This window comes from Microtus ochrogaster, chromosome 5 (genome assembly GCF_000317375.1).
Source record: "Microtus ochrogaster isolate Prairie Vole_2 chromosome 5, MicOch1.0, whole genome shotgun sequence".
NCBI classification, from domain to species: domain Eukaryota; kingdom Metazoa; phylum Chordata; class Mammalia; order Rodentia; family Cricetidae; genus Microtus; species Microtus ochrogaster.
The window spans coordinates 4263411-4278415 of record NC_022012.1 but is presented as its reverse complement, the minus strand read 5'-3'; the positions used below and the strand labels follow the sequence as shown (position 1 = coordinate 4278415).

The 15005-nt window shown below is 44.6% G+C and overlaps 1 protein-coding gene across 1 annotated transcript in view; it reads right to left on the bottom strand.

The window, feature by feature from the left end:
- Pgr (progesterone receptor) overlaps positions 1-11297 on the bottom strand; it is a 63673-nt gene extending 52376 nt beyond the window's left edge. The window contains exons 1-2 of the mRNA XM_005346791.3: positions 9593-11297; positions 7293-7444 (exon numbers count right to left, since the gene is read on the bottom strand). Coding sequence (XP_005346848.1) covers positions 7293-7444; positions 9593-11220 — 1780 coding nt within the window. The 5' untranslated portion in view covers positions 11221-11297. The remainder of the gene's footprint in view (positions 1-7292; positions 7445-9592) is intronic.
- Positions 11298-15005: the final 3708 nt, after the last annotated feature.

Genomic DNA, 15005 nt, shown 5'->3' with positions numbered 1-15005 from the left:
GATTTTCTGCTTTAGTCTCCCTAAGGCTGGGATTGCAGAGATACACCACCACCTTCCTATGTGACTTTCAAATGCTTTAAATGATGACAAGTTTTAAAAATCAAGAGAAGTGACCCATGTGTCCATTTTTTTTTGTGATTGCCTGGGTATAATTTCCAGGTAAGAATATTTTTTTTAATTTTTTTAATTTATTTATTTATTAAAGATTTCTGTCTCTTCCCAGCCACCGCCTTCCATTTCCCTCCCCCTCTCCCAATTAAGTCCCCCCCCTCAGCCCGAAGAGCAATTAGGGTTCCCTGCCCTGTGGGAAGTCCAAGGAACCCCCACCTCCGTCCAGGTTTAGTAAGGTGAGCATCCAAACTGCCTAGGCTCCCACAAAGCCAGTACATGCAGTAGGATCAAAAACCTATTGCCATTGTTCTTGAGTTCTCAGTAGTCCTCATTGTCCGCTAGACTCAAAAAGAGGAACATGGGATGTACTCACTCATATTTGGTTTCTAGCCATAAATAAAGGACATTGAGCTTATAATTCGCGATCCTATAGAAGCTAAATAAGAAGGTGAATCCAAAAACAAACATATAGACATCCTCCTGAATATTAACCTTCATCAGGCAATGAAAGGAGACAAAGACCCAAATTGGAGCACCGGACAGAAATCTCAAGGTCCAAATCAGGAGCAGAAGGAGAGGAAGCACAAGCAAGGAACTCAGGACCGCGAGGGGTACACCCACACACTGAGACAATGGGGATGTTCTATCAGGAACTCATCAGCTGGACTGGGTCTGAAAAAGCATGGGATAAAACCATGTGTCCATTTTAAAGTCTGTCTTAATTAAGATCAATGGAGACACTATTTTGCTAACAAAAGACAGGTATCTGTCTCAGAAATGGTTTTCAGATGTCGGTGTGTGTGTTCAACTAGACTATGGGAGAGTTCTCATGTTAAATCTTGACCAAACAGTGTCCTCTTATCTGTTCACAAATGTCAAAGATGTCCTCACAAAGTAAGGACCTGCCCAGGATTTGCTCTGGCAGCATTAAACACTTGACTAAGGACTTTAGGATTTCCTGTTCCAGAAGTGTGTGTGTGTGTGCGTGTGCGTGTGCGTGTGCGTGTGTGTGTGTGTGTGTTGGCTTAGAATCATTTGTTTAAATAAAGTTTGGAATAGAAGCATAAATCAAATAAACAGCACAATGCAGAACTGCTCTGAGCAGAAAACGGATTAGCACTGAGTTAAGGAACACAGCTCTAACCCCGTCTCCTGGGGAAGAGCACGTTTACTTCTGAAATGTAATTAGTATTTGTTCAAATGCAAAATAGGCAAAGAACTGGAGTTAAAAGACAGAGACACACATTAGAATTAGACTTAATGAAAAATGGCAATTCTTTGTGCATTTCTTGGAAAAAAAACAGATATAATATAGTACTTCAAACTTCACTGGGTTCATAAAGAAGTTATATGTGTTCGACTGGTGCCCAGGCAGGGTCTGTTAGAAGAGTGAACCCTCGTGTAACATCGAATGATGCAGTGGGATAGCCTGCATTCCCTGGACCCCTGCAATGTGGTGCTGTCTCTGACAACTCCAGGATATTACATTCCAGAACATTTTCACAGTCTTTCCATATAATAATGTGTGTGTACACGCACGTGTGTGCACATGCGCATATGTACAATGTGTGCACATGTATGTGGGTGCACCAATGTGTGTGCATATACTGCATATGTGGATGTCTGTGCATGCTTCTGTGTAAATACGTGTGTGCATGTGTGTGTGTGTGCGGAAGTGCAGGTTCATGTGCACATGCATATATGGGTATGTGCTTGTGTTTATGCATGTGTATGTATGCTTGTGTGCATCCACTCATGCATGCATGGCATGTGTGTGCACATTTGGTTGCTGCATTTGAGTTTCCCCTTCTTACATTTGTGGTGGTTCAAGGCAGGGATTACATACGTATTCATCTCTGTAGTCCCAGCCCAATCCATCTTTAAATGTAGCAAAAGCAGATAACTTTGAAATGAGTAAATGAGTGAACGAAATAGTGTTGGCAGTGGAATTTAGTGTATTAGAGGTTTCACTAAAATAATTTAAATCCTGGAGAATTTGGAACAGAAATTTACAAAGTACAAGAAATGCTTACTTCGGTAACGCTTGGAGAGAAGGAATTTCATTCTACAAAGCATTATAGAGAATTTAAAAGACAAATTTAGAACTGTATGCATATGCTCACACATACACCCCTACATTCATGCACACATACATACAGCACACCTAAGTATAAACACATATGCATGTGTATGAACATATACATACACTTCAACCCATACACATGTATGAATGCACACAGGAACACACACCAGCATGCATCATCCATTCACATATATGTACACACAAGTAGCCACTTATGTAACCATGTGTACACAAATCCCATGCATATATGAATAAAAGCACACATGCATGCACGTATGGAGGCAAGGGTGGCTTGACTAAGAATGGCTCCAATAGGCCAATTCCATGTTTGAATGCTTTAGCTATCAGTGAGTGCCACTACTTGAGAGGGATTAGGAGTGTGACCTTGTTGGAGTAGGTGTGGCCTTCTTGGAATAAATGTGTCATTGGGAGTGGGCTTTGGAGTTACCAATGCTCAAGCCAGACCCACTGCCTCCTCTTCCTGCTGCCTTTGCATTCAAATATGGAAATCTCAGCTATTATGTCTGCCTGTTTACCACCATGCTCCCCATGATGATGATGATAGACTGCAAGCAAGACCAAATTAAATGCTTTCCTCTATAAGAGTTGCCATGTTCATTGTGTCTCTTTACAGCAATAGAACAAGACTAAGATACACATGCACACATGCACATGCAGAAACACAAGGGCATACACATGTATGTATATACACATGAATATCCATTCCCATAAAGGCATACACATGCACACACACATTTATACAGAAGCTTGCATATATATAGTATACATATATCCATTAACATACATATACATACACATGAAAATGCATATACACACATCATTATATGAAAAAGTATGGTACTATTTATGTTTTAATGCTTTAAAATATTATACACTGAGTTAGAGACACAGAAGAATCATAGCGATGGGAGAAAATTAACAGTTATATCTTTGACCATTCTTAATGACCCTTTGGCACCTGTAACACTAAAGGCTATATTTCCATCTCCTCCTTACTTCACTGCATCATAGCTCTCACCATGTTTATTCATCATCAGGCTCGACAGAATGACCTCCACTTGGGAAGAAGTTGGCAGTGGGTTTGGAAATGAAGTCCAGTGAATTACTACACATTTATTTTTAGGGTAATGGGAAAACTGCCAAAGGGTGACCTCTTTCTGAGAGCACATTAAAGCAAATACAACTGGTGAATTATCTTCTCAAGAGCCCAAGTTCTGGTTACATAAATTACATTGGAGGAGATTGTTGGATAGTTTTGGAGTACAGAAGATAAAGTGAACTGAACTTAAAGGCCGAGAAAATGCAGCTCATGCAGGTGGTGTGGACACACTTCTACCAGTCCTCTTGGTTAAACTGTACCGAGGACGAAATTGATGCTAAGTCAGTCGTATTTTAAAACATCAATTCTTTTCACCAGTTGAAGCATTTTCTTAATAAACACAATACACCTATGTCCTGTTTTCACTGTGGCCTACCCATGATAGTTCTTCGCTAATTCAGCAATTTCTAAATGCCCTTATTTCTGATAAGGGGCCAGTGTTTCAGGGAGTCAACCACCACATAAATAAACCACTACAAATGGAATTAGTTATGAGCAGGTATTGATGGAATGTCGTTTTCTGAATATCACTGCTCAAGCAGTGCTCAGTTATATGTACATTGCTTTATTAATCTCACACCAGTACCTATCAAAGGGCCTTGGCATGACAGGTACTCAGTAAGGAACTAATTTACAACGGGTAATTAATTCATGAATAATTAATACCTAAACTAAAATGTTATAATATAACAAAACAATTACAAATACATCCATGTTATGTAGACTTGAGTCTTATAAAGAATACATTTTAATTATGTTATAGTATTTGCTCAATCATATCACACTGAATATCTATACTAGCAATCTTGTCACATAATCAAACATTCAAACAATGAGAGTGCAGCAATAATTACTTATGATGACCAGTTCATACGGAAAATATTTGTTTACTGAATGCCTAGTATTTTTCTTGTCATTGTGTACACAGAGAAAGCCAGTAAGAAATTCTTACTTCTCCCATAAAACCAGTTACTGGCAGGTGTTTTTCTTTTTCATCTCTTTGCTAGACCTTGTGTGATTCCTACCCATTTCCCCGTTTCACCCTCCCCACACTGGGGATGCCTTTTCCTCTGGCCTCCTCACCAAATGTGAGCGTGGTGCACATCTTTCTACCACACATTTCTACGTGCCCCAGCTTTACATCCTCTATATCCTTGTTTAGCATTCTAGATGTTTCCTCACTTGACAAACATTTCTGAAAGGAAGTGTGTGGTTGAGGGTTGAGACCTGGAGCATACCATCTGGATTTGGAACCTGACTTGACCACTTCCTAACTGTCGCACAGGCAGCTTGATTCCCTCCTGAGCAAGGAGGGAGGAACAGCTTGCCTCTGTGTGGGGATGAGGTGAGTCCAGCGGAGCCTACAATACTTAGGGAGTGGGAAGGAGGAGGTACTTTGTGATGCCAGAGCTGCCATTCACATAAGCTCAGTTAACTGTCTTGCTGTTCTCCTTCTGGCCCTGTTGGCTTGTACACAGCCTTTAATTAACTCACAGTCCAGCTCTATTGTAATTTCACCAAACCACTGAAGTTCTTCTTGTTATCTCTAATTTCTAGAAACTTCTAGCTTCTATCCCCTCACTTGCATTTGCTCACTGATTGCCAATTCACCCAAACCCCAACTCTCTGTCTTCCCTGAGTGTGTATACTTCACAGCTCTCCTCCATGCTTAGAAACCTCCTTGCCCTTTAGCCAATTGATGGGCATATATGTTCCCTGAAGTTTCCCTTATTATTCTAGAACCTACAAATACCAGCTCCAGGCCAGAAAGACAGCTCAGTAAGTAGTTAAAGAGCTTGATGTGCAAGCCTGACAGTGGGAATTGATCTTCAGAATCTATGCAAAAGTGGAAGCAGAGAACGGATTCCACAAGTGGTCCTCTGACACACACACACACACGCACACACATGCACACACACACACGCATGCACACACACACACATTTGAAAAAGAAAGCCCTCAATCCCTCCCCTCTGCTCCCACAGGAAACCATATAATCTCCTAAGCTTTATGAGTATTTATCTGGGTGCTTAAAGAGAATCTTTATTGAAACGTTTTTTTTTTTTTTGTATATGGTAACTCTTCATTTATATTACCCTAATTTTGTGTTCAAGACAGAGGGAAATGAAATCATACAAGAGAACGTTTAGCATGAATCTACATATAGGAAGCACATAATAATTGCTACACACATACTCATGGAGTATTACAACCTTGCTCTAACTTCACGAAGGATTTATAAAAGGATTTCTAAATATCTATTTTTAGTTGTTTCTTGTAAGTATCGCTGAAAAAAGTGCTTTAATTCTGCTCTGTTTTAAAACAGTGCCTTACAATGTCTTTGAGAGTAAATTGAGTTGCTACTGCAATGGCAATGAGTTAGATGATCCCCATTCTGTGCATGTGTTTGGTGGAGTAACTTTTGCAAAGCAAAAGCACGTTTAACTCAAAGCATTATAGTTAAGAGCATTAATATTCATCCACTGAGAATCAGCTAATAATTACCCAGATTTGTGTCTTTGAGACTGGCTTATCTGTAAAACAGAAATAGGCTAGAATAATTGACCTTGGGAGGATCTAAAAGAAGATGCTCAATTATAAATTTATGCTAGTCTAGGGATGTTATAGATTACAGGGAACCCTAACATGGAAGGAGTACTCAAGACTCCAGTAACAAGTCTGAACAGTTAAGGTGTTCCTGCTTGCCCCAGACTTGCTGCTGAAGGGTGCCTCATTGAACTTGGGGACCCTTGAAGCGGAGTGCATTCAATATCACCTCAATCATTTTGAGGAAATACCTTCTAACCGTGAACAAAAGACACGTATTTCTATGCAGAGCTCCGCTGGAAGCCCTTAAAGTATTAAGGCTCCAGTTTCTCCACAGCCACTTATAAGTTGGCAGGGCCTGTTAAAACTCAGACCCCCAGGAAAGAGGAGACCAAACAGCTGACATGTGCGGTCATGGCATCTCAGCCTTGGCCCACGTGTGACCTCAACATTTTGTGTCAGCTTCTTAGAAAATACATCTATTTCCTGCATCAAATTGTGACACGATCTTTAGCTGTATTCTCATTTTCAAAGGTAAACATGCTTGACTTGGAGTTTACTGAGATGAAGGAATTTTAAAATGTTTCTATGGAAGGTAACTAAAATGTTCTTTTAAAATGTGCATGTTTTAGCCAGGCAGTGGTGGCACACGCTTTTAATCCCAGCACTTGGGAGGCAGAGGCAGGTGTATCTCTGCGAGTTCAGGGCCAGCCTGGTCTATGAGAGCTAGACCAGGACAGGCACCAAAGCTACAGAGAAACCTTGTCTTGAAAAACCAAAGAGAAAAAAAAAGTTCATGTTTTACTTAAAGCAAGATAGTCCTAGGGAAATTGTGTTACTGTGATATCCAGGTTGTCCAGTTATTATAAGCAATTGCTCCTGTCCTCTTGTACACATAAGACTATGTTAAACAAAACATTAGACTTTTGTTTAGAATTATATATAATATATACCCCTATGTATTTAGAGAAAATACAAACAGAATTTTCAATTTTATCAGATGTTCTCCAACGTGTATAAATATGCCATGTATTTATAACCACACTCTGAACATGTAAAAAAACTTTAATTACATAATTTTTCTTTTGCCATAAAACCCAGTGTTTGATTTATGCAGTAGCTACAAATGTCTGTGGCACTAGAGTAAAACTGCATATTGAGAGGAGGAGAATCACTGAACGGCAGCACGGTCCCCAGTGTCAGAACTAAAATGGACTGTTGAAAGTGTGTCACACATCACTAAGTTATAATAGCCAACCACAGCGACTCTCAGGCACTGTAGGCCACACACACTGTTAAAATAGCATCACAGCTTAAGGTATAAAGAGATGTCACCGTTTCTTAGAAACAAGGGATAATTGAAATGTAAAAGTATTCGCTTATCTCCATGACGCAGAAACAGAGACGAAGGCTGACGACAGGTCTGCCTACCTTCCATTGCCCGTTTAAAGAAGACCTTGCAGCTCCCACAGGTGAGCACGCCATAGTGACAGCCAGATGCTTCGTCCCCACAGATTAAACAGATCTTCTGAGGTAAGGAATCAAAGCCATACTGTGGGTTCTGGCTGGTTTCCGAGTCTGGCCTTGAAACGTAAAATAGGCTCCACTTAGTTTTAGGTTCACTGCTGTCTGATAAAGAAAGCTTTCTCAAACTGGTATTGATGACACCAAAGCCTTTTTTTACACAGAAACATATTATTTAGACATATTTATGGTTTGTGTTTTAGTTTTTTAATAAAGGTCTCATAAAGCCAGGTTGGCTTTAAACTTCCTACATACCAGACACAGGTCTTGAATCATGAACTTTCAGTCTCCAGCCACCAAGTGCTAGGAATAGAGGATTTTCCCCCCCATACCCAGTTTATGAGGTGCTGGGGACAGAAATCTGGGCTTAGTGTATGATGGGCAAGCAGCAACCTTTCTAGGAACTGAGCCACATCCCCAGCTCCCAGGACAGCCCCCCCCCCCCCACACACATTTCAAAGTCAGGTGAACTGAACTTGCTACTTCATAAACTGCCTACACTGGATTCATTGAACCTGCAATTTATTAGCCATTCTTTAAAAATCATAAAAGGTGGGCCAGAACATTTTTAAACATTCACAAAGCTAGAATCTCCTGGTTAAAAGAGATCTTTGCTCATGTTCTCCCTTCTTCTGCTCCTCATTTGGACCTTGGGAGCTCAGCCTGGTGCTCCAATGTGGGTCTCTGTCTCCATCTCCATTTATCACCAGATGAAGGTTCTATGGTGATATGCATGATATTCATCAGTATGGCTATAGGATAGGGTCATTTCAGGTTCCCTCTCCTCAGCTGCCCAAGGAACTAACTGGGGACATCTCCCTGGACACCTGGGAGCCCCTCTAGAGTCAAGTCTCTTGGCAACCCTAAGATGGCTCCCTTAATTAGGATATATACATCCCTGGTCCCATATCCATCCATCCTTTATCCCAACCATCCCATTCCCCCAAGCTCAGGAAGTCAGGACCGCAAGGGGGGCACCCACCCACTGAGACAGTGGGGCTGATCTCTCAGGAGCTCACCAAGGCCAGCTGGACTGGGACTGAAAAAGCATGGGTTAAAACCGGACTCTCTGAACAAGGCGGACAATGAGGGCTGATGAGAAGCCAAGGACAATGGCACTGGGTTTTGATCCTACTTCACGTTCTGGCTTTGTGGGAGCCTAGTTTGTTTGGATGCTCACCTTCCTAGACCTGGATGGAAGGGAGGGGGGACCTTGGACTTCCCACAGGGCAGGGAACCCTGACTGCTCTTGGGACTGGAGAGGGAGGGGAAATGAGTGGGGGGAGGGGGGAGGATTGGGGACAGGGGGAAAGAAATGGGAGGCAGGGAGGAGGCAGAAATATTTTCAATAAATAAAAAGAGACCTTTATACAGAAGGGATTTTGTCTTTGGAGGATGAAATGTGACATCCTTCCTGATTGCCAGATCACAGCAAACAAGGCTGAGTTTTGGGAGTTTAAGTGAACTTAGCGGTGGTTCCGTTTTGAAAACACCACCCTGTAATGACTGATTGCTCTAACACATAAGGTGTTATTTTAAGTTATCGTTAACACACTGACTTTAGTTCGCCTGGTCACAACAGAAAAGACTACAGATCTAAGCGTTGTTTTTTTTTTTGTTGTTGTTGTTGTTTTTTTTCTGGCTGCACTATACTTGAGTATAAACCCACCTTCCAAATTCTTCCCTTCTGCAGTTTACTTCACTCTTGAGATTCCTAGAAAAAACTGGGCCAGAGACCTGCTCAGATCCCTGAGGTGTTTCTGCTTTCAGTTCTGAAGCCACTTTTAGGCCCCACCCCTCCCAGAGGACCTGTGCCTTAGTGCCTCAGTCTCTCCAACACACACACACACCCACACACACACACACACACACACACACACACACACACACACGTCCTTGTCCTTCTCAGGAAGTATTTAATGAATCTAAGGAAGCACTCAACCCACTAGAAGGCATCCCAACACCCCGGTTCTCAGGGCAATCTCTGCAGGTTTTGAAACGGGGTAGTTCCGCTTCTGAAAGTTTTCAGTGTTTGAGGGAGGGTGCAACAAAACTATTTGCACCTCTTTTAAGCCCCGAGAAAACGTAAAACGAAGGGAGACACAGGCAAGAGGGTGTCCGGTCTCCAAGGCCTAGGCCTCCCGTGGAGACCCTGCTACCTTGAGCTACTGGAGGGTGGGGCAGAGCGGCCCGGGGCAGGTGCTCACCTCAAGTAGTTGAGATAGGGCGTGTAGACCTGGGGCAGGCTGTCCTTGAGCACGGCTGCCTGGTAGCCCAGCTGCGGGAGCCCGTTGAGACCTAGGGGCGGGTAGATGGCGGGGGCTGCCGAGGCAGCCTGAGTGGCGGGCAAGCTGTCCCTCGGGAGCAGGCAAGAGCCGGTGGTCGGGGGCTTGCAGGGCAGCGGCGGGAACGAGCCCTGCGTGGGCGGTGCGCCCTCAGCTTTGTACAGGATGCACTCCAGCGCGGATCCCGAAGAGGACGCGGGCGACACCGCAGAAGTGCCAGGGCCGCTGGCCACCGCTGCCTCTCCGGGCCTGGAGGAGGGAGCTCGAGGCGGCGCCGGCGCCAGCGGGAAATCTGGAAAGGTGGCAGCGCTGGCTCCAGCCACCAGGTAGGGGCGCGGTGAGCGCGCAGATGCCTCGGCTCCCTCCTCCTCCTCCTTGATCTTCAGGCTTGGCGGCTGGAAATCGCCATAGAGAGGGAACGCGTCCTCTTTGGGGTCGTCGTCCTGCGGGAAGGTGCAGTCTGGGAAGTCGCCGCAGGGCACCGGCGGTGATGGCGCGGAGGGCGAGCCTCGAAGAGGGGCATTGGAACCCTGGGCTGAGGCCCCGCCGTCGTTGCTGTCCCCCTCCAGCAGCTGCCGGGTTCGGGCTGCCAGGAGCGCGTGGTTGAGAGGCAGAATGGGCACGTGGATGAAATCCACCAGTGTGGTGGCCAGTGGGGAGCGCCCGGGCGTCAGGGGAGCGTCTTGCTCCAAGGAAACCCTGGGAGCAGAAAATCGGGAATCTTCCTTGGGAACCAGGGTGACGCCTCCTGGGGCCGCTGCGGGCACGCTGGCTACAACTCCTCCTCCGCTGTTCGTGCCTTCCAGTGCTAGAGGTTTGCTCTTTAGAAGCGGACCCGCGGAGCCCTCAGTCTCTAGACCACAGTCCTCCTCCTCCTCCTCTTCCTCCTCCACTGCAGATGGCTTCGCAGAAGGCTTCACTCCTGCCCCGGGCCAATGAGCACTCCCTGAGGTCGGGAGCAGCAGCTGCCGGGGTGGTGACAGCCCCTTGGGCAGCACCTTCTGCCCAGCTCCTGTCCCGGAGCTGTCGCCAGCCTTGCTCTCTGCCTGGCTCATGAGCGGGGACAACTCCTTGGTAGCAGGGACACTGCGGGGTTCTTCTGGAAGCTCCGATCCAAAGAGACACCAAGATGTGATGTCCTCGCAGGCTGGAGTACTGGTGTGGCTCTGCTCAGTTCCCGAGGGCGCCAGTAGCGTGTCTAAGACACTGTCTAAGAGTCTGCTGTCCTTCTCCGGGGCTCTGGGACTGCTTCCTCCTGCCTCACGAGAGGCGCCGACTCCAGAGAACGCTCCTTTCACTTCGGACAGCGATGGCTCGTTCTGTGTTTTTCCGCCTGGGAACTCCGGACCCTGGCAGGACCGAGGGAAGAACAGCCTCTCGTCCAGGGAAATGGGTATAGGCGAGACTACAGACTCTGTGTCCGACGGCTGGCTCCTCTGAAAGATGCAGGGGTCCAAGCGTCCAAGCAAGGGGGACCCGACGTGGGTGGGGGAGGGCGCGGCTGTTGACGCGTGGGGTGCCCGCGGATTTTTTGCCGGCAGCTCAGTCATGACGACCCGAGCTCCCCTTTTCTCCTCCCCTGTCTCCTGGGAGGAGGGAAAAGAGAAGGAGGAGGGGGTGCCGGTGATATAGGGGCAGAGGGAGGGGGAAGTGGGTGTTGAAGCGCGGGGCCCTTGGGATCTCCACCTCCTGGCCCGGAGGGGCGGTGCTGGTCAGCTCCTGTCCTTACCCTCCACCCAGAGGCAGAGGAAGGGTGGCAGTCGCGCGGTCCCAGCGGTGGGGTGAGGGCAGGAAGAGGTAGATAGAGCAAGCTGATCTCTGAACTGGAAGAGTTCTTCAAAAGACTTTTTCTGTGTCTATCTGGATGCTCAAGCGTCCCGCGCTGAAGTGATAGGTGCTGCGAAAGGGGCTTCTGCTATCTGCGGACTTGTTCCCTTGGTAGAAACCTGGACATCTAGGAAGTCTGCACCACAGTCCAAGCTAAAATCCTGGGGCAATCCATTCTTAGTCATCCAACTGCGGCAACAGCTTCTAAAGCTCCCTGGGTTCTTTCCAGTCTCAGCAGTCTCTGGTTTCAGGTTCCTCAGGGAAACCTCAAGGGAAGCAAGTTCTCTTCGGGCTTGCAGAATCATCACACTCGCAAATACTACAAAGCATAACTGATAGTGACAGTCTAGACTGACTCCATAAGCTTTCTAACAAACCTTGCACTCTAGGAAGGCCCGCCCAAAGCCCCTCCTTAGCCAATCACCGGCTAGATCCCAAACTCTGGAGCTGGCATTCCTGCCACCCACTAGTCTGAGTTCCACTTGGAATATCAAGTGCTCTGGGAAGAAACCTCCTACGCATATCAGATTTTATACTATCAATTAAGTATACCAGGCACAGAAGGGAGAAAAATATATGTTATCAAAAGCTAAACTGTATGGATTTGAAATTTGTAAGTATTCTACATAGAGAATGGCATTTAATGGCATTATCTCTTAAAATAAATATATAGAAAATGATCTCAAATATTTTAATTTTTATTACATGTGTATGTCTCTGTAAGAGCATGCCACATTATGCTCAGAGGCCAGAAGAGAGTGTGGGGGCTATTAGAGGTGGAGTTACAGGTGGTTGTGAGGGCTGACTGGAGCCCTCTGAAAGAACATCAAGTGTGTGTGTGTGTCTGTGTGTGTGTGTGTGTGTATGTATTACTGGCTGCCTGTCTAACCCGTTCCTAAATGGAGGAGGCACATTCAAACTATGCTTGTGACAAGGGGGTCCCATTCTTTTTGAGGGCCACCGATGTGACTTAGCAGTTTAGCTGTGGAAGGCAGCTGGTAACATCTCTACCTGTGTGGGAAGTTCGAATGCTGAGTGTCATATTTGGCTTGTCCTAATGTATCTCTGTATATTCATAAGGTTCCCTTCAGTCCTAAGTAAATACCCTGTGTCCCTTCTGAAGAGCTCCAGGGGGAAAGCTAAGCAGTGATTTCTCCTCTCAATGTTTCTCTACTCTTAGAATAATTTTCATTGACCTATAACAAAAAATCGCAGTTAAATTAATGAGAACACTGTGGAGTGACATGAGTAATTGAAATATTTCATGGACAGCTATAAATCATATACATACATAATTGTTTCCATGCTTACCCCAAGATCGGTGGGTATCATGACACTGTCTTAAATATGCCTTATTCAAAACTGAGCTAGCCATTTAGAAAAATTCTTTTGAGTGTGTCCAGGTCTATTTATGTGAATGCCTTGCAGTTATTCTCACCCAGGTCTAGAAGAAACATTCAAGGCTCCAACACTCCGTGGCAGGTGGGGCTGCTAGAGGCAGGGACCCTGAATGCCTGAGTCACCAGGGAGGTTCTACATATGAGACGTAAATCTCTGTTGCATTGGACCACTGGGTTTGGGCGTTGACTATCCAAGCAATGAGTTATTGCTGACTAATTTAAGTGTGAGAGAATTAGGGAGGTAGAAGAGAATTCAAGGAAGCAGTTATTTTATGTCCTTAAGGCATCAAGTGGTAAAATGGAATGTGGGAACAGCAGTGAGCATTAGGGACAGAGCACAGAGTGAGTGTGGGAAGGAAAGAAATGAGGCTAGCAGCGGCCTCCTAAACAATCCTTCTATGTATGTATGCATGTATATATGTATGTATGCATGTATGTATTTTGAGTATATGTATGTGTGTATGTATAATGTATATGAAGAGAATTGACCACAGACTAAGTGAGATGCAGACTTTTTGTCTTCAAAAGTGTACTCATGCTCTTTAAAATCCCTTTTTACTGTCCTTCCTCATTGCTTCCTTGCAATTGCAATTTCACTGCCCACTCCGGTTGCCAGTGATCTGCCTCTGTCATTGTATATTAGGGCTCTAGAGTCTTGCCCTGGTTCACTAAGTGTTATGCTAAATTATTTGCTATGCGTTGATGCAGGATTCCCCTCTGTATGCTATGAATACTATTGGTTAATAAAGGAACTGCTTTGGGCCTATAGCAGATATATATAGGAACAGAGCTAGGCAGGGAAAACTAGATGGAATGCTGGCAGAAAGAAGGAAGAGTTAGAGAGAAACCATGTAGCCGCAATGGAGTCAGATGCTGGGAACCTTACCTTGTAAGCCACAGCCATGTGGTGATACACAGATTACTAGAAATGAGTTAAATTAATATGTAAGAGTTAGTCAATAAGAAGCTAGGGCTAATGAACCAAACAGTGATTTAAATAACATGGTTTCTGTGTGATTATTTTGGGGCTGAGCAGTCAGGAAACAAACAAGCAGCCCTCTTCCAACAAATTAACACCCACCTAGCTAACTAAATTCACATAAAACCTGAGAAAGTTTAAAAAGGAATCCTAGACACAAAAGAACAGAGTTAAGCATGGTTCGGTACCAGCATTTTCTTGGGTGGCCTCTGTTTGCTAGAAGCAAGCAGAGGCATGGCCACTTTAAGAGAGGTTTTTGTGATTCAATAGTAGTAGTAGAAAATAAAAGCTGCCGTTTTGAAATACTGGCTCTCTGGGCCGTGCTGCCAGTGTGACCTCTGGCTCTTTCAGGAAACCAAGCATTTGAATGGAGTTTGTGAGCAATGTGCTATGGCTTGTTTGGTGGCAACATAGACCGGCTGTGTGCCTAGATGGGGCATTGTGCCTGGCTCTCAGAGGCAGTGAACAGCTCTGCCATGTCAGACTGGGCAGGGCAAGTAGGCACTGCTGTATTTCCCTAGCAATGGTGCGGCTTAAGTTTTAAGAAGTGCTTAGCATTTTAAAAGGTACTCCTGGACAGTAAAGAATTACAGATAGACAATAGGACACATTCAGACATAAAAGACTTCTAAATGAGTCACAGTGTTGGATAAATGTGTGTAGGCTTGGGAGAGAGAAGAAAAAGAATATAAAAAGTTACGTAAATGGTTTACAAAAAATAAAATAAAACAAAGTTTTTAAAGAGACAGAGTACAGACAGTCATAGATTAAAGGAGTAAAGATAATAAAATATTAAAAAGTAATAGAATAAAAACAATAAGACACATAAAATGGAATATACAAAGAGAATCTGGATTATGTAATTATTGTGTTGTCTCTGAATTTTTTGACTATGAAGGAGCTAAGTAACCAACATATATACTTTAAAGGTATTTTGTCTTCAAAATTTGAGTCTAAGCATATGTTGCTTCAGAAACAAGGTTCTTCTTTTGTTTCCACAGGATGAGAACCTGTGGAGTCCTTCCAAACTAATATGGATTTGATGCACCCAAGTATCCTCTAAAAAGTTGCTGTGAACACCCCTCCAAAAATTACTTTGCCCAACTGCTGACTTTGATAAACCTAGCAC